A 27,134-nucleotide genomic window follows, 5' to 3' on the forward strand; every position below is an offset into this window, starting at 1 on the left:
TTATCTCAGATTCTCCAGCATCTGCAGTTCCTACTATCTCTGGGTGGGTTAGACACGTTTTTCTGTCAAAAATCTGAGATTCAAGACTGAGCTGATGCTTGGCTGATTTCTAGGGTTAAAATATTATTCCCACTACCAAGATCTCCAGTCTCCGACTTCTACCTCACATGACCAGCTTCATTGCCAAATTAAAAGACGTTATGCACAATTAGCCTGGGCAGACGGAAATGAGTTGATACTCAAATCTGACGCAGCTTAAATGCATGATCTCCCTCTCTGTTCAATGGCCAATCCCCCAGGGATCTCCAGAATCACAGAATGGTCATAACAGAGAAGGACGCCTTTCAGCCTTCAATGCCTATGCTGGTCCTCTGATGGAGCAAGTCACCTAGTGCCACTCCTCTGCCTTTTCTACTTAACTTGCACATCTTTCCTTTCTAGGTAATAATATAACTGCACTTTGATATTTTGCATCAGTTTTTATTGTAAAGAAAGATCTGGAGGCTAGGGAACTTGGGGAAATAAATAGTGATGTCTTGAAAACAGTCCACATTACAGAAGCGGATGTACTAGTGGTCTTAAAAAAAAATGGATAAATCTCCAGGACCTGATCAAGTGTATCCAAGGACGTTGTGCGAAGTTAGGGAACAGATTGCAGTGTCCCTAGCAGAGATATTTGTACTATTTATAGCTTTGGATAAATGTGAGGTATTGCATTTTGGTAAAGTGAACAAGGGCAGGACGCTTAATGGTAGGGCCCTGGATAGTGTTGTCAAACAGAGAGACCTAGGAGTTCAGGTACACAGTTCTTTGAAAGTTGCGTCACAGAGAGACAGAGTGATTAAGGAGGTGTTTAGCATGCTTGCCTTCATTGCTCAGACTATTTGAGTATGGGAGTTGGGATATCACGTTGAGGTTGTACAAGATATTGGTGAGGCCACTTTTGGAGTACTGTGTGCAGTTCTGGTTGATTCTGCTATAGGAAGAATATCATTAAATTAGAGACGGTTCAAAAAGATTTATCAGGATGTTGCTGGGACTAGACGGTTTGAGTTATAAGGTTAAGGCTGGATACGCTGGGATCTTCACTGGAGTGTAAGAGGTTGAGGGGTGACATTATAGAGGTTGATAAAATCATGAGTGGGATAGGTAAGGTGAATAGTGGATGTCTTTTCAAAACTAGGGGGTGTATTTCTAACGTGGGAGGAGAAGATTTCAAAGGGACCTGAGGGGCAACTTTTTCATGCAGAGGGTGGTTCGTATGTGGGATAAACTGCCAGAGGAAGCAGTAGATGCAGGTATAGTTACAACATCTAAAAGACATTTGGGCAGGTACATGAAAAGGAAAGGCTTAGAGGAATATGGGCCAAATGCAGACAAATTGGACTGGTTCATAAGAACATAAAAACTAGGAGCAGGAGTAGGCCATCCAGACCCTCGAGCCTGCCCCGCCATTTAATAAGATCATGGCTGATCTTTTTGAGACTCAGCTCCACTTACCCGCCCACTCACCATAACCCTTAATTCCTTTACTGTTCAAAAATTTATCTAGCCTTGCCTTAAAAACATTCAGCGAGGTAGCTTCAACTGCTTCTCTGGGCAGGGAATTCCACAGATTCACAACCGTTTGGGTGAAGAAGTTCCTCCTGACCTCAGTCCTACATCTGCTTCCCTTTATTTTGAGGCGATGCCCTCTAGTCCTAGTTTCACCTGCTAGCGGAAACAACCTCCCTGCCTCCACCTTATCTATTCCCTTCATAATCTTATATGTTTCTAAAAGGTCTCCCCTCATTCTTCTGAATTCCAATGAGTATAATCCCAGCCTACTCAGTCTCTCCTCATAATCCAACCCGCTCAACTCTGGAATCAACCAAGTGAATCTCCTCTGCACCCCCTCCAGTGCTAGTATATCTCTTCTCAAGTAAGGAGACCAAAACTGCACACAATACTCCAGGTGTGGCCTCACCAGGACCCTATACAGCTGCAGCATAGCCGCCCTGTTTTTAAACTCCATCCCTGTAGCAATGGCAGACAAAATTCCAGTTGCCTTTTTAATTACCTGCTGCATCTGCAATCCTACTTTTAGCGATTCACGCACAAGGACACCCTCTGCACAGCAGCGTGCTTCAATTTTTTATCATTTAAAAAATAGTCCATTTTCCTGTTATTCCTACCAAAATGGATGACCTCACACTTATCAACATAAGTTTGGGAAACTTGGTTGGCATGGACATGATGGACCGAAGGGTTTATTTCCATGCTGTATGACTCTATCATAGCATCAATTCAACAGGTACTGACAGCACTCTGGTCAGTACATTGCATATCCTAGTCACTTGCTGCGTGAAACTGATTTCCCTCATGTTGCTATTGAATAAGTGACCTTTTGGTTCTTGACCCTTCCACTTATGTAAACTTTTTCTTCGCATCTACCCTGTCCAGATGACCTCATGGACTTGAACACTCAATCACATCTCGGCTCAACCTTCTCTTCTCCAAGGAGAGATGTTCTTTAGTGTCCAAATACTGGTGATGGAGTAAAATGATTGACTGACAGTCAAATTTCATCCAATTGGGTTACTACAAGCCTGTTTGGGAGGGTGGTGCACAGCACATATGGATAGGTCAGGTGACCAATAGTGACCACTGGGTGGAGGATGGGGAGGTGCAGTTATAGGCAGTAACTTATGTGATGAAACCTCCAGGAATACATTTAAACAAAGTTGGCAACCCAAACTGTGAGTAACTGACGTGATGTGAAATGGGTCAGTCTCAATGCTGAAGCTAGAGTGTCTTTGCGATTGTGACTGAGGTGTAATGCGAAAGGCAGGAAAAAGAGAGCTTTATGCTGCATTTAACTGTGACACCCCTGACTGGCGAGTACTTGACACTGACACTAGGCCATGAAATGGAAAAGTGTTCTCCATATACCACTGGCTACAGCATTCACAAAAATAAGGCAATATTTGTGCTCATGAATATCCATAGCAATGAGAAACCACGCCAGACAGAACCACGCAGATCAGGGAATCACATGCACACTTGTAAAACTGAGATCAGATCGCAATCTCACCCAGAGATTGCACAATAACAAACACTAATAGCTAAATTAAAGGCATCATTTCTAATCAACTACATGTGGGGAATTTTAATCTTTGCAGACACCACAATTCCGACTTCCTGAAGAAGAAAAAAAATGTTGGAAACAGTACAGGCATGACGGTTGCCTTGGGGATAAGGAAACACAGACCTGGTGGCTGCAGCACCTACAGCTGGAGAAAATTCTTTGCAAACTAACTACGTTATGTCAGAACAGGAATGTTGCAGCATCTAGCAGCAGCGTATTTGGCGGTCACATTTGTTAAGTCATGAGCTGCGATATAAAACTGAATTGTGACCCTAGCTCTAATTCTGCTCATCAAAATCAGTGAGAGTAGTTCGCCAATGTCCAAGATGTTGAAGACATTGATCAGCTGAACCGCATAGAGCAGGCGGTGTGTGTGTGATCGGGGCTGAGCTAGTTAATGACTATTGGAGTGACAGTATCATCATCCCCTTGTACCTCAGCATCCCCGGCTTGGGAAGGAGAGGAGTGAGAGGGCAGTACAATCATGCCAATGTAGCCAAATAACATTCAGTATCCAATAATAATTGAGAGGCTGGAAGGAATAGGGGGCAGTGAGAGTTAGCAGATGGAGTACTGACTTCCTGCAGATCCTTCTGAATTTAATGGCAGTTTCCAATGTTGCCTTCAGCCAGTTGGTTCCAATGGTTGGTTGGAATTGGGCTGAGAATGGAGCAGAGAATGTTGGAGATAAGGAGAGGATACTGGACGTCGGAGGTACTGACTATGATGAGTAGGTTATCCACATGCTCTGGTAACGTGCTACGAGAGATCTGGAGGGTGGCATGGTGCTGCCTGGATACATGTTTAAAAAACAATCCCCACACACACTCACTCTCTAATTTAATCAAAAGCTGAGAATGATTCCCAGTGTTTAGAATTTAATCAAAAACTGAAAATGATGCTTGGTGTTCCATCAATGCAGCCATTTAAATGGCGTGTGGAGAGAACGGAGAGGTGCATTACACTCCAAAGACAGGCCATGAGGTCTGAGGCCAGAAGTCACAGGGAACCATACAAGTTACACTGCTCAAAACATTTTAAGCTGCTATTAAATAACCACAAGGATGTGTACAAACAATGTGTGAATATACACAATGTTGGCTATTCATAGTAACTCAAAAACTACCTAGTTTGATGACTTCATTGTTGAAATTTGAGAGAAAGCAAACAAAGGAGACAGTGTCTAATACATACATTGCATTTCCGGCAAGCATTGCAACTCCTGTACCATTTTCTCTTTCACTTTTTTGATATTTATGATAAATCAGTGCATTCGTCAACTCATTTTCTGAGAAATGTCAGAGGAGATTCGCACATTGATTTCACTTCTACATATTTATGATAAATAGAGATTGATTATAAAATACAGCACAGTACCAATACTGTTCTTATTTCGAACAAGTATACCTATTTAATTAAGATAACCATCTACCAATGGGTATTATGGAGCATGTATAACACAGAAACTGGCCATTCAGCACCACTGGTTTGGAGAGGAAGGGGTGGGGTACACCATGGTCCAATAACCAGGCTCTGGGGGACCTGCTGTGCTCGGGCCTGGGATTTCTGTCTTGCCTGCTCGTGACTACTCTTTTAGTCGTGGTCCTAGGTTTGGCCTCCCCCATAAATAGAAGCATCTTCTCTCCATCTATTCCCATCAAACCGTTCCACAATCTTAAATACCTTGACCAGGTCATCTTGCAGCCTTCTCTAAAATATCTCCAGCAGTTCAACCTTTCCTGGGTAAATACAGCCTCTCAGTTCTGGTAACATCCTTGTAAATCTTTATTACACTTTTATCCTGTGCCTCAAGACAAGAAGCTAGATTTTACAACATGCCACCAGATGTGTTTTTGGCAAGGTGGAGAAACAGAAAACAGGCTGGGCACCCAGTACAACACTTTCCTACCTATCCCTGTGCTCACTCACCGAAAACAAATGGGCAAAGTGCCCACCATGTAAATAGTCATTAAAGGTTAAACAGAGGTTGATAAAACTCAATTGACCCCCGTATGACCTTGCCCATGCCATAATAAGGTTGAGGCAGGCAGAAATGATCTTAAAGAAGATTTTAAAAGTATGTGGATGAAGTGGGGGATACCATATTGGGGATACTATATTTGGAGGGTGGCCTGTGTACATCCAGGGCATCCCATCCAGGAGGTACATGCCCTTCCTTCCTCTCCATAATCAGATTTTTAAAATCCATGTCTTTTATCATTCCCCACCCCTGCCAGGTTCCGTCCCAAAGGCTGTCAAACCACACACCCCCCTCCCCCCGTTGTGAAGTTGGGTACAGTACTCGTGGATTAGAAGGCAGGGTGTTAGAATTTGGTGTTTGTAAAGTGCTATGGGGAAAGCAGTGTGTGGTCCCTTTAAAAGATGATGTGCTTTTTCTACGCTTAGATTCAAAAAAGATGGTTTTGGGTTTGCCAGTGCACAGATCACCTGAATTGAAAAATTTGTATCAAAAGGCTATACTGTTAGCAGGCAAAGCAGCATTTTTACCAAGACAACAGGTTTCCAAATTTAACCAATTAATTTAAACCAGGCCCTTAGATACCAAAAACCAATTAAATTGAAATCTGGTGGTTTTGACAACATAGGACCAATCCTATTGTAAAAAGCTGTTATGTCATCAAGGGTATAAGATGAGGGCATTTGGAAAATTGGGAGAGAGCCAACTGTCATCTGCCAACAGAACAGCTCTCAGCTCTAAAAGGAAGAATCACAGTCTCTTAGAGAATTCTTTAAGTCTTAGAGTCATCTAAATTAAAGTTAACAATGGCACAAATAGTTAATGTTCCTGACAAAAGAATTTGCCGGAGAAGACATTCCTGACAGAATGATTCATCGGAGAAGACATAGAACATTTTGGAACTCGAAACCTGGCTGTAATTTCAAGAGACTAAATTCTAATTTTTAAAAAAAATTTATTTTATATAAGTTGGACTTGTATTTATTGAAACAGCATACCGTTAGAATCTTGCTTTATTCAGGAGTAGTTAGTAGTTAGAAGGGATTTATTCAGTCTGTTAATCGTTTAGTTTGTTCACTGTTAGAGTTAGATAAATAAATTGTTACTTGTTGATTATAAAGAGAGTGTCAGGGTTTGATTTGTATTTAACCACTCCTTTATAACAGACTGGGGCTCTTTTAACAGATTATAGGGTGAAGCATGTCTCTCTGGGTGTTTTGGCTTTAGTTATCAGAGGTGGGTCGACCTCCACATTATAACACACCCTATCCAATGCCCGTCACTTCCCCCAAGTTCTGGGCCTCCATCGGGCCTTCTCCTTGGGTCTGGGTGAAGTCCTGCCAGTAAGAACTACAAAGCAATGCCAGAGGGTGGGACATCCACCCTTTGAGGGGTAGAAATCCCACTCTCCACCAAAGTAGTATATCCACAGTGCATTATAGCTGCAGGACAGGCTTTTTCTGCGGTTGTCAGTGGGTTTCTGATTCATTCTGGGGTGGAGTGGGGAAGGGTCAGGAACTTTTCCAGAATTGTGCACAGAACGCTGATGAAGGTAGTCAAACCAAAATTCTACACAAGTCTATCATCACTTTATGGCTTTTCAATGTCCTCACTTGAAGTGAACTCTTGTTATTTGTTTATATTTTTAAGGCCTGTATCGTTACTTTTAGTGGTTTGAGTATCCATGACCCTAATTTCTTTGCTCCTCTGTCCCAGTTATAATTATTCTTCAAGGCATGTAGCCCTCTCTATTCTTTCTACTCCAATTTACCTTTACACACTCACCCTAATTGAAATTCACTTGCCAACTGCATACACTTTCTGCTCAGTTAATGTCAGTTAAATCTGTGGCAGTCTTCCTTAGCATTAATTATACACCCAACTTTGGTGTCATGTTGTTCTGAATGTTCACTTGACGGGAAATAAGGCAGGTTAACAAATTATAACAACAGGGAGAAAGCTTCTCCTCATAACACACACTGTTCACACTGAACTTGTGTTCACACAAGACCTGAAAATAAGATTCACAGCAGGGTGACACAATTAAAAAAAAACACCCTGCGATATACAAGGTTATAGATGTAACAACTGTCAAGTTGAGGGAGTGTGGGGTTTGAAGGATGGGAGAGACTATGGTGTAGTGATGAAGTGGAAGCAGAGTGTGATGGGGTGGTTAGGGAGGGCAGCATTTGGAAGACAGTACGCAGGAAGAGAGGGGAAAGTGGGGATTGTGGTAGAGACAAGTTGGGGGGGGTGCAGTGAAGGGGTATAAAAGCGAAAAGAGCATGTTCAAGGAAATGGGGGTGGGTAAAGGGTTATTTGAGACACAAGGATTCAGTGGTAATACAGGAGATGGCACAAAAGCTGCTCAATTTCAAGCTGCAAGTTCATTTTATTTCCTTAATAACTGCAATGAGCCCAGGGCTTCAATTTTATGAAGAAAAGGTGCTAATGAGCTCAATCATCACACGTAGAGGAGGTGCAAGAAGAAATAAAATCATGGAAAAATAAAGTTAACGGTTTGGTATTTTCAAATTATGTAACAAGCAAAGCTCAGGTTAAAGCAGATTATTGGTACCAAATGTCCTAAACACGTTATCCAATGCACTGCAAAAACAACTTGCAAAGAATTTTTTTTTAAAAGTCTACTTAATTCACACAGGTTTCAATGAATCAACCAGCTCTGATTCCCCAGAAGCTAAAAAAAATGCATTTATATTGCACTTTTCATGACCATTGGGCATTCCAAAATACTTCATAGCCAATGAAATACTTTGGAAATGTAGTGAACGTTGTAATGTAGCAAACAAAGCAGTCAACTTTTGCACTCCAAGATCCCAAAAGCAACAATGTGATAATGATCAGCAGATCTGTAACTTTTGTTGATTGAGGCAGAGATATGGCCATAAGACCATGAATAACTCCCACACTGTTCTTTGAAATAGTGCCATGGTTTCTTTCATGCCCACTTGAGGAGGCAGATGTAGCCCCAGTTTAATGTCTTACTCAAAAGAAAGTACCTCCAACAATATATCTCCTACTACTACTGGAAGGTGGAGTGGGACTTGAACCCACGACTTTCTGATTCAGAGGTTAGTGCACTACCAAATGTACCACAGCTGGCATAAAGTCTCCTTCAAGCTGATGACAAGTGCGTAAACCGTGGGACATGTACTACAGCCTTGTTGGGAATTCTCATATTGTGCAATTCCATACACGCACAATCCTTGAAACCAGTCGAAGGAGAAATCACATTTATATAGCAGCTTCACATCCTCAAGAACTTCCAACATCCCTTACAGCCAATGAACTCATTCTTTAAGACAAACACTGCAGGCAATTTCCACGCAAGGTCACACAATCTACAGGCCAATAAATGACATTTTGTTTGCATGAGTTGAAGAAGAATGAAAGAAAACCTGCCAGAATACCAGAACTCTGATTCTTTTTAATGATAGGACCACAAGATATTTTTTGACAACCTTAAACATGCAGTCAGACATTAGCTTTCTTTTCAGAGCTGGCCAGACTGAGGAATTACATGTTACAGGAGTTATAGAATCATATTTATTGGCTTTTGTATCACACTTGAATTCAGCTCCATTGCATCCTCAGCTCCAAGGTACTGTTACCAAAGTAGTACAGGAATATCATTAACAGGACTCTGTTAAGGGCTTGGCCACTGGGTTTGAAATCCCTGACAGCTTTAGTCTCCAGAAACACATGGGTCCAAAAGCCAGTGTTCCTTTCTGTTAATTGGTGCTTTGTTATCACACCAATACAATCAAAACTCACAGGATCAGGCAGCATGAAGGGACTAAAGAAAAAGTTGAACGTATAACTGCTCAGAGATAAAAGAGAGTGATTTGGACAAAATGGTGATATGCCTTTCAACACAGTGTGTTCCTTGGGAATTTAAAAAAAAATTTAAATGCACTTCTGGGAAATGAACAATGCTTTAACAGTTCAGATACATTAAACCAGCAGAATTCAGCCCAAGAGGGAATAACTTAACTGACTATTTAGTAAGTAAAGCCAGTAGGACAATGTGAATGTTTTGGGTCACATGTTAGAGGAGTGGGAATGTTTTAAGCCTCAAATTGGTAACGACAAGCCTCGGGCTGCTCTGCACAGGCCAAAGGAGCAAAGGGGCCATTCAGTAATATACAAGTAGTGAGGCAGCAATGAAAAGCCAGCACCCAGGAATGTAATCACTTCAGAAGATCCCAAGACCCTTTACAGCAACTGAAATGAGTGTAGACACAGTCATAGGAAATGCAGCAAACAATCTGCACATAGGATGGCCCCATAAACAGCAACTAAATAAAGAACTGATTGTCTATCTTGTTTTAAATGCTAGCCAAGATGGAAAAAACTCCCCTTTTCTTCTTCAAATCGGGTCTTTGAACCATTGATGTTCCCTGAGGAGAGGGCAGATGTGCCTTTGCCTTAACATCTCATCTTTGAGACAGAATGATGCTCCCTCGTGCTGAAAAAAAATGTCAATCACAACAATCCAAAGTGACTTGTCAGATCGAAGCCTTTGTTCAGCTTCTCTCTGGAAACACCAGTGAGCCAGCAACTAAAGAATACATCTAATGTTGACTGCTTGTAACTGAGCAGATCGTCGTATCCATACCTACAACATAGAAGTGGTTTAGAGTAACTAAAAGGCTGCAGGGCTTGGGATTTTCAGAAATGGTGCCATCTGTGCAAAGGGATACCTCAGTTAGTAATTCTACTGACCTAACGGTCCAAGAAGGTCACATTTTCATTCAGTGTGATGACCTAGCATAGATTAGGAGGAAAAGTACCAGCTCAGCTGGTGAAATGGTTTCAGAATAGTTGAACTGAGGGGTAGAATAAAAATGAACCAGTTTCAGCTATCAGTGGAACTTGCGTAAATAACACAGATGAAGCTCATTCAGGATTAGGGAAAGCCTGTGATATTCCACAGTTAAATAATCTGTCATATCAAGGATCATATGATAACTGATGCCTGGCAGAGGATGGTCAGAATCCATGGAATTGCAGGACTGGGTCAACAGGAGAAGTTGACAGCCAGCATGTCAACATTGTGTCCCATCAGCTCCCTCTGGTACAATCCTCCTTTTCCACCAACGTTCACTGAACCAAAATCCTTCCAACGTTCTCCTCTTCCAAGGCTCAAACTCACAGCTTTCTCAAGTTTCTCCATCCTCGTCTTGATTTGAGCTCATCTTGTTCTCGAGATCCACCTCCTGCTGCCTTTGGCTTATTTCTATTAAACTTCAGTGTACTTTACCTCCCTTCCTAGTTCCCATATTAATTAATATTGTGAACATAATTTTATCGTCAGGTACAGCCCGCCTCATATTCAAACCTGCCATCATCACATCCCTCTTCCGACCCCTAAATGGTACTGTATTATCACCTTTGGAGTGATGTCACTTCAAGAGATCAACATGCAAATGAGCCAAGTACACAAATGTTGTCGTTACGTGACTGCAGATCCTCTGTGCTGCAGTATGCGGGGAATGGGATGTGTGTCCGAAGATGTAATGTATTAGTTTAGCTGTAAATAAACCTACTAGAGATCTTTAAGTAAACATGTTATACAAGAATATTATTACATAGTGGCAGTTGTGGGATTTTGGTATCCATCATTTTGCTGTTCACAGCTAGTGTGTAATATGGTCTAATGTCCAGGGATTTACAGCAACACTGAAACTTTACCAAGGAGGTGGGAGCATTGCAGAACCGTCAGCAACATCGAAAATTTCTGCAGTTCATGAAATTCTGTCAGTCCCTTGGTTCAAATTCACTACTGACCTATTTGGAGAACAGCTGGCGAAGGTAAACGAGTTAATCTTGGTCACCAATTACTTCTTCAAATTTCCAATTGTCAGACAAGTAAAGAAAACTTCAAGCATGTCCATGGCAAGCACATCGAGTGCTATTTTCAGTCTTTTCAGCGCATCTGAAGAAATCATTTCTGACAACGGGCCACAGTATAAAGGAAAACTTTTCAGGGATATCTGAGCCACATTATCCTGATCAAATGGTCTTGCCAATTGAATGGTTTGCAGCATTAAACCAATCATCCTGAAGTATACGAAAATAAAACAAGATTTGGATTTCACCAAGTTACCTTAGAGCTACATCTCTGGATATGGGGTTACCATCACCAGCATAGATTGTTGTCAGAAGAAAAATGAGAACAACATTGCTAAGCCACCACTCATCCAAATTTTCCATGAAGCAGGACTCATTTCACAACTAACAAGGGAGGATGGTGCAGAACCACCTCAAATTCACGTAGAACAAAAGGTCAGAGTCACAGACACCATATGATTATCCTACAGGCTCTTTTCTTCTCTTCCTTTCAGAGGGGTTTTAGTCTGTGGAATTCTCTTCCACAAATAAAAATTCACTAAATTTAGTCAAGACTGTTAGATTTTTGATAGGTGAGTGAGTCAAGGGTTTATGGGCAGAAAGGAAACTGGAGTCAAGACCACAACCAGATCAGCCAAGACCTTATTCAATGGTGGAACAGATTTCAAAGGCTTTCTCCTGTTCCTAACACTTATGTGCCTGACACTTCGGCAGCCTTGACATCGCTGACCACAACATTGTTCTCCCTTGCCTCTTTATTGCCATTGATCGAAGTGTATTGCAATGCTTGGTTCCATTTATACCTATTTACTCTTAGCTACAGAATGACCTATAATGGCTTCATCTACAACTTGCTCATAGTTACTGCTTGTGTCTCCCAAGCTGATCATTGGCATACTCCTATGTCTGATCTACACTCTGCCCCGAGGCAACATCACCTGAAAATGGGATCCAACCTACCTCACCTCCACCTCACTTAACCCTCCCCTGTCTCTAAGTTGTCATGCTACTTGTCTGACATCCAGTACTAGATGTGCAGAAATTTCATCCAGGAAAATATTGTGAAGATTGAAGCTATTGTCTTCAGTCCCTATCACAAAATATATCTCCCAACCATCAAGTTAATCCTTTTCCGTGCCAACTCTTTGAGAATAAGCCAAACTATAAATAACTATTTGACCCTAAGATGAGTTTCTAGTCACAGACATGACCCATCATCAAGGCTTCATATTTCCACTTGTGTAATACTGCCTTACTTCACCTGTGCTTCAGTCCATTTGCAGCTGAAACTTACATTTATGTTATGTCTTCTCTAGACTTGACTATCCTAATGCACAACTGACATGTCTGCCTTGTTCTACCTTCATCTTACAGTCACCCAAAACTCGCCTGCCCACAGCTTAGCTCATACTAATAAAAGTAAAATATTGTGGATGCTGAAAACGTGCAACAAAAATACAAAGTGCTGGTGAAACTCAGCAGGTCTGGCAGCATCTGTAGACAGGAAAACAGTTAATGTTTCAAGTCTGGTACCACTCTTCTTCGGAACTTGGAAGTTGATGCTGCCAGACCTGCTGAATTTGTCCAGCATTCTATGTTAGTTAACTCGTACTGAGATCTGTTAACATGTCACCCCCATACTCATTGACCTACATTGGTGCCCAGTTACACAGTGCTTCGAGTTTAAAACCAACTTTCTTGTTTTCAGCAATTCTGAAGGAAACATACTGAAGAAGACTCACTGGACTCCCTTGCTCTAGCCTCAGTTTACGCAGTCACCCAAAGCTCTGCTGCTTTCTTCTCTCCACAAATGCTGCCAGACCTGTTGAGCTTTCCAACAATTTCTGTTTATGCAGGTTTCAGAGCTCCAGCATCTGCAGTTCTTCAATTTATATTCTGGTCCCATCCTACCTCTGCAACCTCCTCCGGTCTCGAGTGTCAGAGATGCCTCATGGTCCTCCAATTACAACCTCCTCAGCGTTGAGTCACTTCATCACCGGCAGCCCTGTCTGCCATTGTCAAGACCCTAAGGCTCAGGAATTTCCTCCCTGAATACCTCTGCCTCTCCTTCGTCTTTTAGAACACTCTCTAAACCCATCTCTTCGACAAAGTTTCTGCTCATCTGCCGAGTACTGATTTATGTAACTTGGTGTCAAGTTTTGTTTAGAAACACTACTATGAAGCATCTTGGTGTGTTTTATTGCATTAAATGGGGCAGCATGGCATGGCAGCTCAGTGGTTAGCACGCTGCCTCACAACACCAGGGACCTGGGTTCGATTCCAGCCTTGGGTGACTGTGTGGAGTTTGCATAAACACCCTGTATCTGCGTGGGTTTCCTCTGGGTGCTCCAGTTTCCTTCCACAGTCCAAAGATGTGCAGGTTAGGTGAATTAGCCGTGGGAAATGTAGGGTTATAGGGATTGGGTGGGTTTGGTGGGATGCTGTTTGGAGGGTCGGTGTGGACCAAACGGCCTGCTTCTTACACTGCAGGGATTCTGTGAAATGCACCAAACAGGTAGAAGTCGGTGCTGCTAAATTACTCCTCTTGTTCCTATGTAATATTTTGAGTGAAATATATCCAAAGGTGAGGACAACTTACGTATAGTCTTCTCCTTTTGACTGGTGTTCCAGGACATCTTCACCACCTTGGGCTCACCACCTCCTTTCTCATACATATATAGAAGTTCAGAATGCAATTTCAATAAGGCCCCTTTAAGACTGTGCACTACATATGAATATGACAAGTAATTTTTAGAAAGATAACTTATATTTCTTCACAGTCCTGAAAACTTCCAATGATTGCCTCAGCAAGTGCTAATGAATTGTTGCACTTGTAAAGACAGCAGAATTCTATTTATGCAAAAACAAATTAATGAGGCGTCAGTGTAGGAGAATCAGGTGAAAGTCACTAAGAAACAGTCACCTTCTGTATGATTTCCGAATTAACATGTTCCCTCAACCCAGCAAACCACCCCATCCCCACCCACTGCCACCCTTCTCCACCACAAAAACATGCAAGGAGAACTTTGCTCTGATTAAAATGGTTTTAATTAGTGCGATCAAGCCCTACTGTGGTTACTGCTGTATAGCATGGTACTGAAACAATTACAGCCAGTGTCAAATAGCTGCCACCAACCCCATTCCACAGTAAGCATACAGTGAAGTATTTGACCGCATGCAATCTGTTTGATTGAATGTAAATCTTTGCTATTGCTAAGCCTTTCCTGTACCATTCTACTGAAATCTTCATTTTGTGTAGAATTTTTGCTTGAGGTGAGGGTTGATGAGGCTGCTGCCATAAACATGAAACACATTCTGATTTAGCACTGAAAAATGCCTTCTATCTGACCCCCATAGGCCTGCAGTGCTCGTCATAAGTGTAGCCCAACTGTAAAAAGTTACAGGACAAGTAATGCAACTTTGGCAATGTAAGCCAGTTTGCCAACTTAGCGTGAATTAGCAATGTATTCTGTGAGCTCGATCTCAGTAGGAACTGAATTCAGGGTTACATGACTTCATTTAATCAGAATTAAAAAGGCCAGCCAACATAACAGTGTGCTATCCCAGTTTCAATTGAATTTCAATCAAATTGCAAATAAAAGGCCAACTCTTAAACCGTTCTATTACCCAGTCGCCATGTGCTGGTGAATATGACAACTAATCTGCAGGTACTTAGTGATATGCAGATTCTCAAAGATGCTCTAAACATTTCAGAACCATGCAAGTGATAAGTTGCTTTTTAGGTATGGTGTCATTATATAGGCAAATGCAGCAGTTACTATGCAATGCTGTAAAGCCTCCCAAACAGCAAAATGGGATAATCAGTCCCCATGTCCTGGACTGCTCAATAACAGTTTTACTTGCGATAGCTGCTACTTTTCACATTTGCTATTAATTTCATGTTGTTGCACTTTATCTCCTTCAGGTGCAAACAACCTGCTATGGTACAGAAAGTGACTTGGAGACAATAGGGACTGGAGATGCTGGAAACTAGGGTCTATAGGTGGGAGGCTGGAAAAGCACAGCAGGTCAGACAGCATCCAAGGTGCAGGAAAATCAACGTTTCGAGCCGAAAACCTTCGTTAGAACAAGGGAGGGGGAGGGGAGCCCAGAAATAAATAGACGGAGGGGCTGGGGCTGGGGGAAGGGTATGAGAGATGGTGATAGGTGGATGCAGGTTGGGGGTATTGTGATTGGACTGTGGGAAAGGTGGAGTGGATAGGTGAGTAGGAAGTTGGACAGGTTAGGTCAGGTCAGGGAGGTGAAGGGGAGGGCTAGACATCGGATAAGGCTGGGGGTGGAGCGATTTTGAAGCTAGTGAAGTCAATGTTGAGGCCATTGGGCTGTAAGCTCCCAAAGCAAATTATCAGGTGTTGTAGTTCCAGTGAGAGTGGAGGAAGCCAAGGATGGACATGTTGTCAGGGGAATGGAAGGCGTTGCCATCCATTTTAATTTCACCTCCCACACTCCCTCACCTCCCCAACCTGTCCATCTTCCTACTCACCTATCTGCTCCACCCTTCGCACAGACCAATCAGAATAACTCCTACCTGCATCCACCTATCACCATCTCTTATAGCCTTTCCCCAGCCGCTATTTACTTCTGGGTTCCCCACCCCCTCTCCAGTCCTGACGAAGGGTGTCAGCCCAAAATATTGACTTTGCTGCTCCTCAAATGTTGTCTGACCTGCTGTGCTTTTCCAGCCGCACACCTATAGACTGTGGTACAGAAAGTACCCTGTACTAATAATTGTCTCACAGAGTTATAGTTAATATCCTGCTCATTATTTTCTCACTCAGTGTCTTGTCTTCGTGATTCTTTCATAGGAGTACAGTCAGGACCACATAAATGACTGTGCCCAATGAGAATCATTGTTAATAATTGTGTCCAGCATTAGCTCAGAGTGTCACCACATGCTGTGGTTCTACATGTCCCTGGTGTTGTGAAAGATGGGTCTGGCCACATTACTGCAGAACGCTCCAAATAGCTGGACTATGCCATATCACCTGTCCTTCAGAGAAAAATCTTTGACAACAAATCCATCAGGCAATAGTCAGCATGTAATATCCTCAAGGCCCTGTTGGAAAAGGAGACAGTCAAGCCTGCTGGTTGGCTCACTGAGCAGACTGTCATTTGCAGAATAGTGCATAACCAGAAATTTCAAACAAGCACCAAGAAGTAGCTTGGCCAGTGGTGAGAGGGGCACTACCTGTCGAATCGTTCACTCGTGCCCAGACTCTCTGCGCCACAATATGCTGCGCTTGAGATGCCTGAGGTGGTGACAAGACAGTTGTGCATCTCTGGAATGTTTGCAAGGAAGATCTAGGAGGAGATGCAGTGGCTTGTATTGTGGTTCATCCCGAGCAGCTCCGTGACTCAGGACTCTGTGCCACACAGACTGTTTACAGACACACACACTGAGACAAACATCGACTGGACCTGAAGGACTATCGACGTGGTGAAAGATGCTCTTTGACCTTCCAGTGTAAAGCACAATCCTGAACCAAATTTTGCAGACTGACACATTCTAAGGTCCAGGACTATGTGCTGAGGGTTACACTAATGCTTGGGGCAGCTGTTACAAAGGCACGGTGAGGAAAGGCCTTTGTCTAAGGCCTTTCTAAATAATGTAGCAAGGGGCTGGTTACTTATGCAACCTCTTGGTATGCTTGTAACAGAATGCACATAGTTAATGTCACATTTAATTAATGTCACAACTGTGCAATTAGATTGAGACACAAAGTGTGCAAAGCGCACAATCCGGATAAATGGTATTTTGTTTTCTGTAATGGCTGACTTGAAATGTTTCATGATGCACTTGTAGATACTTTATGAATAAAGTATATTCTTGCAAAAGAAAATTGTTCGCCTTGAGGAGGACCAAGTGACTGCCCTTTAAGTGCTTTCCTGGTCTCTGGTACTAATCTAATTCAATCTCCAGAAAATTCAGACTTTTGACTTAGTTTGACGATGTTTCCCTCAGCGGCCTCAAGGGCCAAAACATAAAATAAAATGACAGAAACTGTCCACATCTCTCACCTGTGTGTTCTGGATTTGTATTGTACCCTGCGGAATGGCCTGGGTCACCACTTGACCCTGAGAGGTTACCATAGTTACTGGCTGGTAGATTGTTCCACCTGTGAAGTAATATGGTACAAAAGACAACATTAGTGCTTTTTCACTTCGCTCTGATGAATACAAACTTGCTTCTAAATAGTGCAGATTTCTCACTCCATTGTCAACTGATGCTGAAAAGCCTTTGCGGGGGTGCAGGGGGGCTGGTTGTCAGACAAAAACAACTGGAAAAACTGGCAGAAACACACCAGGAAAGTCAAGGGGAACAAAAGGAAACCCAAACAAAATCATGCGAGTGAGGCCGATGAAACAAGTAGAGCAGTCAAAGTATTAGAAGGGTAAATAAGTTATGATAATTCATCTGTTTTTCAGTTCTTGAGGAAAGCAACTGCCAGCCAGAGATCCAAACAGCAGTATATCTAACTCCTGCCAGAGATTAACCATCCTTTGGGAAACTAACCATACAGTTGTGCCACTCAGACAACCGTGACATTGCTCCCCTTAAGTTGGAAGCAGGGGACTGGCATGAACGCGCCATCCCCTTCAAAACTAACTTCCTTCCTCTTGTTATCTGAGATCAGGTTCCTAACACTATTGTCATGAGCTTGTTTCTCATCACTCTGTGCCACAGGGAAATGGTTAATCAGTTTGCTATAGAACTTAATGGTTATGCCAATTTTAATGTGATTGAGTTGAAACTTGCCACAGAACTAATTTCAAAAGATAAAGAACCTCCTCCATGTTTGTATAGGAAATCTGTATGTATAAGATGTTAGTTTCTAATTTTGCTAATAGAATGCTGAATACCCAGCAGTGAAAGGGAGTAAGTCAAACAGCTAAAAGTAAAATACTGCAGATGCTGGAGATCTGAACTAAAAACAGAAGGAACTGGAGAAACTCAGCCGGTCTGGCAACAGAAAGAAACAGAGTTAACATTTCGAGACTAGTATGACTATTCTTCAGAACTCAGACTTCTGGAGTTGAGTCATGCTGGACTTGAAATGCTAACTCTATTTCTCTTTACAGAGACACAGCCAGACCTGCCAAATTTCTGCAGCAGTTTCAGTTTTTAAGACAACATGTGTGAACTAATTAGTTAATTCTGTTTAAACATATAAAGAGCCTTGTGGCACAGAGGTGGTATCCCTACCTCTGGATCAGAAGGTCCAGATCATGATTCACCTACCCCAGAGTGTAACCTAACATATCCAGGTTAAAATTAAAAATACTTATTAAAATGCATATAAGGAGTCAGCCAGGAGATGGCTGAGTTTAATGGTGTGTTATCAATTGAAATAAAACTAACCAGAAAGGGTATGCCTGGATTTTGCCTAAATGAATTTAAATACTAGTTAACAACTTAAGTATATTTACAAACTAGTCAAGTAAAGCAACTGAAAACAAATGAAGGAAGCAAAAGCTTTACTTAATTTTCCCTTCAATCCAACATGTACATAAAAATAAAATTTTATTTCAAAGGAACACTATAAAATCATTAAATTAGATCACAGTTGTTACAAAGCTTGTTCAATACTTTTATAACCATAAGCTATACAAAAATAGCTTAAACACTTCTTTAATATGGTGCCAAAATGTTTGCAGTTTCTCACTGTCCCAAGCTGGTTTAAAAGTCTGTGAATGAGAAACATACAACAAGCCAGGGGCAACAAAGATTGTTGGTGATGATTAAAAGCTTGCATCAGAAATGGGCATTGTAACCAAATGGTTATCTTACAGATCTGAAACAACTTTGATTTTGTATGTACAAATCATATCATGGCATATTGTAAAAGCAAATTCAATAGATCTAGATAATACTTGGTTTATCACCAGAAAGCAGACATTTATCATGAAACCTCAACTGATTTATAAAGGCCTTCACATAATATTACTCCAACATAATCTATCCTGCATGTGACTCCAGAGCCATGTTGCGAAATAATTCCCCTCTTTTCCACTACCCCGCAAACCCTCCCAAGACAGAATAAAGCTGTCTTTTTTTTTAGTGGAGCACTGATTCAATATTAATTTGCTCCTATTTTATTTGATTGAGGACAGGCATTTTTGAGGGGGCAATCTGAACACCATGAAGGTGACATTTTGAAACAGCAACTGCTTCTCAACTGGGAGACAGAGGTGGTTTCCAGAACCAAGCTCAAGCACTTCTGCATGGAATCAGGCTATCAAAAGCCACTGCCTGCAGTGTTGTAAAATTGAAACATAGAACCCTTCATTCATAGTGTTGTAAAATTGAAACATAGAAGCCTTCATTCACTCCCAGGACCTGTTCTGCTTATTCCACCATGGGAGCAACCTCCAACGATTCAACTACAGAAGCTGTTGCAGATGTTAGATCTGACCTCAAGTTTCAACCCTTCAATTCATAAATGGAATGTACAAGCAAGCCACGTCTGTAACAATATTAGGGACTGACTGGATTTTAATTTTTACACTTAATTTTCATCCTTACTTGCTTCAAATCTTTGCATCTGTATTTTAGCTAATAGCTAACTTTTATATGCATAACCTTCAGCGATTTATGTAATAAATTATCATTTTACATTGTTTAAAACATAAAGCTGTGCTGCTGATTATTTTTAAATTGAAATGCTCAATAATTAGAAGAGGGCGGTCTATAAGCTTGTACAAATCTTTAGACCAAGGATCAATCTGAGTGTGTCTAGTACATATTTGTAACAGCATAAAGACCAAACAAAAAGACTATAATGTTGCTAAATCTTTTGTTCCTGTGGAAAACTTCAAATTGTTCATGTAATTGTGCAAAAAGACATTGGATGTGCATTAGTACGATTACACATTAATGTGAAAGTAACAATCAATCAATCAATATTGTAAATATTAAACAATTTAGCAGTCAATCTCAACATAGTTCAAGATGCCATACAGCTTGCCTTAACTGTGCAAAAGGTTAAAGATTACACAGTGCTTAAAAAGATGGCTTGCTGACAATTACTTCCTCAGTTCCTTTTTCTAGAAACAGAAGGTTCTGTTTCAAAAATCTGATATACATTTCTCTTCTTGTTCCTCAACTTCCATGTTTTCTTCAAAATCATGTTCAGTTTCTTCTTCTTCCTTAGGATGGTGCAACCTGAGAAGTTAATGCTTCTGCCAGCAAGATACCCTATGATGCCAAGGCCAACCATAAAACTATACCCAGTGGGGGATCAGTTAGCTTAGGTGGCTGGACAGCTGTTTTGCAATGCAGTGTAATACCAACAGCATGCATTCAATTCCTACACTGGGTGAGGTTACCATGAAGGGCTCTCCTCAACTTCTCTCTCACCTGAGGCATGATGACTCTCAGGTTAAACTATCACCAGTTGTTTCTGTCTCTCCAATGGGATAGCAGTGCTATGGTCTGGTAGGACTATGGTGACTTTACTTTTACCTATACCGAGTGGTCATCTCACTGGAGCCAGGGAGATAAATCATGGCGCCTGGCAATGCTCCTGTTACCAGGCCCCTAATGACTCTATTCTCCCCTACATATGCTCTCCTCTCCCCAGTATATCGTTTGAGTGCTCAGAATTCAGAACCATATTCATATTGGGTATGTTATACAAGTTTACCAAAACTGATTGGCTTATGTATTCTAGGCCTCTATTTATAAAGCTCAGGTTGCTGCACAATATACATGATAACCACAACTTTATTAGACAATTGTATATAACTTGGGCATTCATGTTAAGCAACCAGTACTGCTTTTTTGAACCTGGCCCAATGCGATAACTGGACAGCAACAACACCCCCGAGAGATTTGATTTTCCACAAAAAACACTGCAAATAATAATTCTGTGTGCAAATTAGAACATCTTCAAATAACAATAATGTTTTCTACCTTTGCATAACTCTTGGATTAACTTCCAAGATTAAAATTCAAAATACTTGCCAGTAAATTAACTTCAACCCGTTTACCTGCAATTTCTATCCATACAAATGAGCTCTGATAAGAAAAATATATATACTTTATAATTGAGTGGCAAGTATTTTCTCATTTTAAATTGAAACCAACCACACATGCCCTGCATGGAGTAAAATGCTGCAGATACTACGAACAGGAGACAAAGGATTTTATACCTCACTCCTCCCCCACACAAGGTTATTTCTTGATTTTTAGGTGCTCCATTTTCATTCTCACTAACAGCTTTATCAGGTGATACAGACACATAGTCACATTAATTTCTGTATTTATAGGGCACATGGTCTCGGAGAGAAGCAGAATTAGAAGAATTCAGCAATAGCCACTATAATCAGTACTCCTCCATTAAACTTAAAGCTACAATATATAAAGAAAGCATTCATTTCAATTGGCATGAGACAACTGATGTAAGTTAATAATAGAAGACTTTTATCAAAAAAACTGATGTACATTTGATATACAAAAAAGCCAATACCCTAAACAAAGTTGCAAGGTTGCACTTCCATGCATTTCCAATGATTATGCACAAAGCTGGAAGATTTTAACCAGGCACTTGCTGTTCTTTTAACTGCATCTTAGATCTCAGTCTCAGATTTAAATTTAAGACAGCGTCATGACTCAATAATTGAGCTCCACTATTCCACAATTCGTCACAAATGTGTAACTACTCAATTAAACCGTCAAGACGATCCATTTGCCTAACTGTCCGCTATTCAGGTCAAAAGTAATTTACATCAGGTTTTATTTTTTCGAGGAAAATGTCTATTTATTGTAAACAAACATACCCTTAACAAATGGGAATAAAATGACTAATTTACCACAACTTAGGCTATACCAGTTTAAAGCAGCAAACGTTCATGAATAAGGCAAAAACAGACTGTTTGATACAAATATTAAGGATAGAAAAACAGACAAGGAAAGACAAATTATACTCAAGAGTCCAGGCCACAAGGGCAGCACGGTGGCTCAGTGGTTAGCACTGTTGCCTCACAGTGCCAGGGACCTGAGTTCGACTCCACCCTTGGATGACTGTCTGTGTGGAGTTTGCACATTCTCCCTGTGTCTGCATGGGTTTCCTTCAGGTGCTCCGGTTTCCTCCCACAGTACAAAGATGTGCAGATTAGGTGGATTGGGCATGCTAAATTGCCCCGTAGTGTCCAGGGATGCATAAGTGAGATGCTTTAGCCATGGGAAATATAGGGTGGGGGATGGGTCTGTGCTAAAGTGACACCAGCAGCATGGGTTCAATTCTCACCCCAACTCAGGTTCCCATGAAGGACTCTCCTTCTCAACCTCATCCCTCTCCTGAGGCTCAGGTTAAACAAACATCAGCCATGTTTCTCTCTAATGAAAGACCAGCCCTATGATCCATGAGGAATTATGGTGACTTTACCTAGTTAACCTCCATTGACCTACCAGTCCAAATAACTATCAGCCTGTGTCTATGACAGGAAATGGCTTCTCTTAATTATTACTGATAATCATGTTTTTTGAAATATCTGCACATTGGATGTGCTAGTCATTAATATTTAATTCAATTAATACAGTCATAACTCTGAAAAGAGCTACATCCTGATGATTAACCCAACTCTTCCACTTTCTATCAAATCCAAACATATTCCCTCCTATTTTGTCATTCCTAAAAGCACATGGAGTATCATTTCATCTCAGGCAGCAGTGCATTCCGTCCTCTACAAAGACAAGTATGAAGGGTATATTCTATTTCAATCAGAACTTAATGCACTTCTGCCGGGCACAAAATAGTTCTTCTCTAATATCTCTTGGATTTTCTCCTCATAATTAAGAGCTCTAAGAACTTCCCTGACATCCACTTTGATATGTATCTTCACTGTGTGCAAAAATCACAACTGGAGACAATTAATTAAGTATGCTCAATGTGTAAGCTGATGAGTCAATAAGGAGGGGATTTAAAGTTTTGGCAGAGATCTGTAGCTCGGGTTGTGGATGAGGTTGTTGAATTGCTCGCCGAGCTGGCGTGCTTTTGTTCAGACGTTTCGTCACCATGCCAGGTGACATCATCAGTGGAGCCTCTGATGAAGTGATGTTATTCTACTCCGCTTAGAATTTATACTGTCCGGTCCGTTACGGTGAGTAGTCATTTCTGGTTTTGATCTGTATGGGTTTGTATATGGGGTCCAATTCTACATGTTTGTTGATTGAAGTATGGGTGGAGAACCATGCCTCTAGGAATTCCTGTGTGTGTCTTTTGTTTGGCTTGGGCTATTATGGTTACTTTGTCCCAGTTAAACTGATGGCCTTCATGGAGGGTATATCAGATAGATTACGTGCAGGTAAAGTTGTTCGACACCAGGGTGAGATGAGATGCATCCGAGCACGCTAAGGGACATGACAGTGGAAACTGTAACACATAAGTAACATTCTCGCAATGCAAACACCACATAATGACCATCTCCAATAACAGTCAATCGAGAGGCTGACCATTACAGAGTGCTTCATTATCAACACCTTGGGGGTTAACATTGACCAGAAATAGACTCACTATATAATTACAATGGCTACAGGAGCAGGTCAGGAGCTAGGAATGCAAAGCCCATTCACCATCTACAAGACACAAATCAGGAGTGTGATGACTCTCCACTTGCTGACATGGGTGGAACTCCAAGAACACTCAAGGAGCTTGACGCCATCCAGTACAAACCAGCCCGCTTGACTGGCACCACATCCATAATAATCTACTCCCTTCACCACCGATGCTTAGTAGCAGCAGTCTGTACTATATACAAGATGCACTGCAGAAATTCACCAAAGATCCTTAGATAGCACCTTCCAAACCCACAGCCACTTCCATCTAGAAGGACAAGGGCAGCAGATGCATGGAATACCACCACCAGCAAATTCTCTCCCAAGCTACTCACCATCCTGACTTGGAAATATGTCACCATTTCTTCACTGTTGCTGGGTCAAAATCCTTGAATTCCCTCTCTAATGGCATTGTGGGTCTACCTACAGCACACAGTTTGCAAATTTCTAATTTTAAGACTTGAAATCTCAAGAAGATTACTCCTTACCCCTGCTTGCACCAACGCACCCCCCTCTCCCGCCCCCATCTCAAGGAATAGGTAGAAATCAAATCATTTCTGGGTCTTAATCTCTCAATTGTCGTTTGGAGGAATGGGGAAGGAAAATAGAATGTATGTAACGGTGGGGGAAAGAGGGGAAACAGAAACAAAATCAAAAGCTGACAACGCCCTTGTTAAATCCTAACAATGACCCTTACCTGTTACCACCTGTGTTGCCATGGCAGCATTCCCCTGTTGTAGGGCAGATGTTGGTACCACAATTCCCTGGGAGTTGACAGCGTTGTTTATTGTTGTTAGAGAGTCTGGAGAGTTCTGCAGCAAAAATAAAAGCAACAGATAAGTGAAGCAAGGTGTTGGATGGTACTTTGTATCTGCAGGGAACCCTGTCTGAACCATAAAGTACCATTGCACTGGCTGGTCTAGGAAAACGTCTGCCGTAAACCAGAGATTTCGGATTGTTAGTGACAATCTATGAAGCAGACCAAAAGATCGGGCTCCAGTTCTTTCTCGTTTCACTGAAATTTTAAGTCAGCTTTCTCACATGCACCTCACTGCAGTGTCCGTATGCATTGAACTTCAAATCCCTGGAGATTATTTGGTTAGGTCAGTCTTGCTGACAATTTCATCATTTTTGGCAAAGTGGGGTTGAATGAAGTGGACTGGATGAGATTTTTTTTTTCTTTATTCTTAACGGGATGAGGGTGTTGCTGACCAGGCAGCATTTATTGCCCATCCCTAAATTCCCAGACGGCAGTTCAGAGTCAACCACATTGCTGTGGGTCTGGAGTCACATGTAGGCCAGACCAGGCGAGGATGGCTGTTTCCTTCCCTAAAGGACATTAGTGAACCAGGTGGGTTTTTCCCCGACAATCAACAATGGATTCATGGTCATCATTAGATTCTTAATTTCAGATATTTATTGAATTCAAATTCCACCATCTGCCAAGACTGGATTTGAACCCGGGTCCCCAGAATGTTATCTGGGCCTCTGGATTATACCTCTAGGCCATTGCCTACCCTGTCAATCCATAATTAAGTGGTCAATATCATTGTCCCTGGCAGCAGAATGGAAAAAAAATATTAATTTGTTGACTATTCTTGTGTCCCAACTCCGGGCACAGTTTGAGATTAGCTCTTGATGCACTGATTAGGAAATTGACTAAATGCATAGCTGATTTCTTTATGTTAGTATCACCTGGCAAGGGCAGCTTTTCATATCTCACTTCAGGCAAGTTAAAAGGAAAGGGAGATTCAGGCCATCCCAAAGGTGGCTCATGGATAATGAAGTACCTTTGAAGCCTAATCAATGTTGTAAGGTAGCAAATACAGTCACCAGCAAAAGCATACAAAAATTCCCACCAACAATGAGATTATCCACACACTTTAACCAAAAACCAAGATCACTAAAACCGATTAAGGGTTACCTATGATTTAAAGTTATAGAGTCATGGAGTCATATAGCATGAAAACAGACCCTTCAGTCCAACTCGATCATGCCGACCGAGTTTCCGAAACTAAACTAGTTCCACTTGCCCGTGTTTGGTCCACAGCCCTCTAAACCTTTTCTATTCATGTACCTGTCCAAATGTTTTATAAGTGTTGTAACTATATCTGCATCTACCACTTCCTCTGGCAGTACATTCCACATACAAAGCCCCTCGGGTCCCTTTTAAATCTTTCCCCTGTCATCTTAAAAATACGCCCTCTAGTTTTGAACTCCCTCACACGAGGGAAAAGACCTTTGCTGTACATCTTATCTATGCCCCTCATGATTTTATAAACCTCTATAAGGTCACCCCTCAACCTCCTACTCTCCAGTGAAAAAAGTCCCGGCCTATCCTTACAACTCAAACCCTACAGTCCTGGCAATATCCTGGTAAATCCTTTCTGAACCCTTTCCATTTAATAATATTCTTCCTACAGCAGGGCAACCGGAATTGTACACAGTAATCCAAAAATGGCCTCACCAATGTCCGGTACAATCTCAGCATGGCAGCCCAACTCCTGTACTCAATGGTCTGAGCAATGAAGACAAGCATGCTAAATACCTTCTTAACCACCCTGTCTACCTGTGATGCAACTTTCAAAGAACAGGCTTGCAGTCTGAGAAATAACCCTCCACCACCATCCTCTGTCTCCTACTGTCAAGCTAATTTTGTATCCAATTGGCAAGCTCTCCCTGAATCCCATATGATGTAACTTTACTAATTAGTTTAATGTGCGGAGTCTTGGCAAAGGCTTTACTAAAGTCCATGTAGACAACGTATACTATTCTGCCCTTATCAATTCTTTCGGTTACGTCCTCAAAAAACTCAGTCAAGTTTGTGAGACACAATTTCCCACTCACAAAGCCATGTTGACTATCCCTAATCAGTCCTTGTCTCTCCAAATGCATGTAAAATTCCATCTCTCAGAATCCCTTCCAATAAAGTATCTACTACTGATGTCAGACTCGAAAGCCTATAGTTCCCAGGCCTCTCCTTTCTTAAATAAAGGCACACATTAGCCACTCTCCAGTCTTCTGGCATATCACTCGTAGCTATAGATGATACAAATAACTCTGCTAGGGGCCCTACAATTTCTTCCCTAACTTCCAACAATGTCCTGGGACACACTTAATTAGTTGATGAAAAAATACTGGACGAGCTCTCTTGCTCTTCTCTGGATACCACTGTTTGATAGTTATGTCCACCTGAGGGGGAAGATGAATCCTCAGTCTAGCTTCCCATTCAAAAGAGAATGGCTCAGGTGGCCCAGCATTGTCTCACTGCACTGCAGTGTCAGTCTGGATTTTCACCAAAGTCTCTACAGTAGGACTTCAACTTAACGTTCTGATTCAATATTCCACTCAGGCATGCCTTACTGACCTAACGTAAAAAATGATGATGGCAGGAGCAATTGAGGTCACTGTGCAACCTCACCCACTCCCCTAAACCGAGTTAATTTAAACTCCAACCTTCTTAAATTCTATCAGGCTACTGAAGAGGTTTCAAGATGCAGAACGCCCTTCCAAGAGATTCGATTTTACTCATCTCCTCCATCTTGCCACTTGGAACAAACACCAGTGTTCCTTAAAAT

At 41.6% G+C, this 27,134-nt stretch overlaps 1 protein-coding gene across 10 annotated transcripts in view; it reads right to left on the minus strand.

Moving 5' to 3' along the window:
* The window catches only part of pknox2 (pbx/knotted 1 homeobox 2), a 400,561-nt gene that overhangs the window by 29,010 nt on the left and 344,417 nt on the right, over positions 1-27,134 (minus strand). For all 10 annotated transcript variants that reach the window (XM_048615463.1, XM_048615462.1, XM_048615465.1 and 7 more), the window contains 2 exons: positions 24,254-24,368; positions 17,019-17,116 (listed from right to left, as the gene is read on the minus strand). In XM_048615463.1, coding sequence (XP_048471420.1) covers positions 17,019-17,116; positions 24,254-24,368 — 213 coding nt within the window. The remainder of the gene's footprint in view (positions 1-17,018; positions 17,117-24,253; positions 24,369-27,134) is intronic.

This window comes from Rhincodon typus, chromosome 32, assembly GCF_021869965.1.
Source record: "Rhincodon typus isolate 14 chromosome 32, sRhiTyp1.1, whole genome shotgun sequence".
NCBI classification, from domain to species: Eukaryota; Metazoa; Chordata; class Chondrichthyes; order Orectolobiformes; family Rhincodontidae; genus Rhincodon; species Rhincodon typus.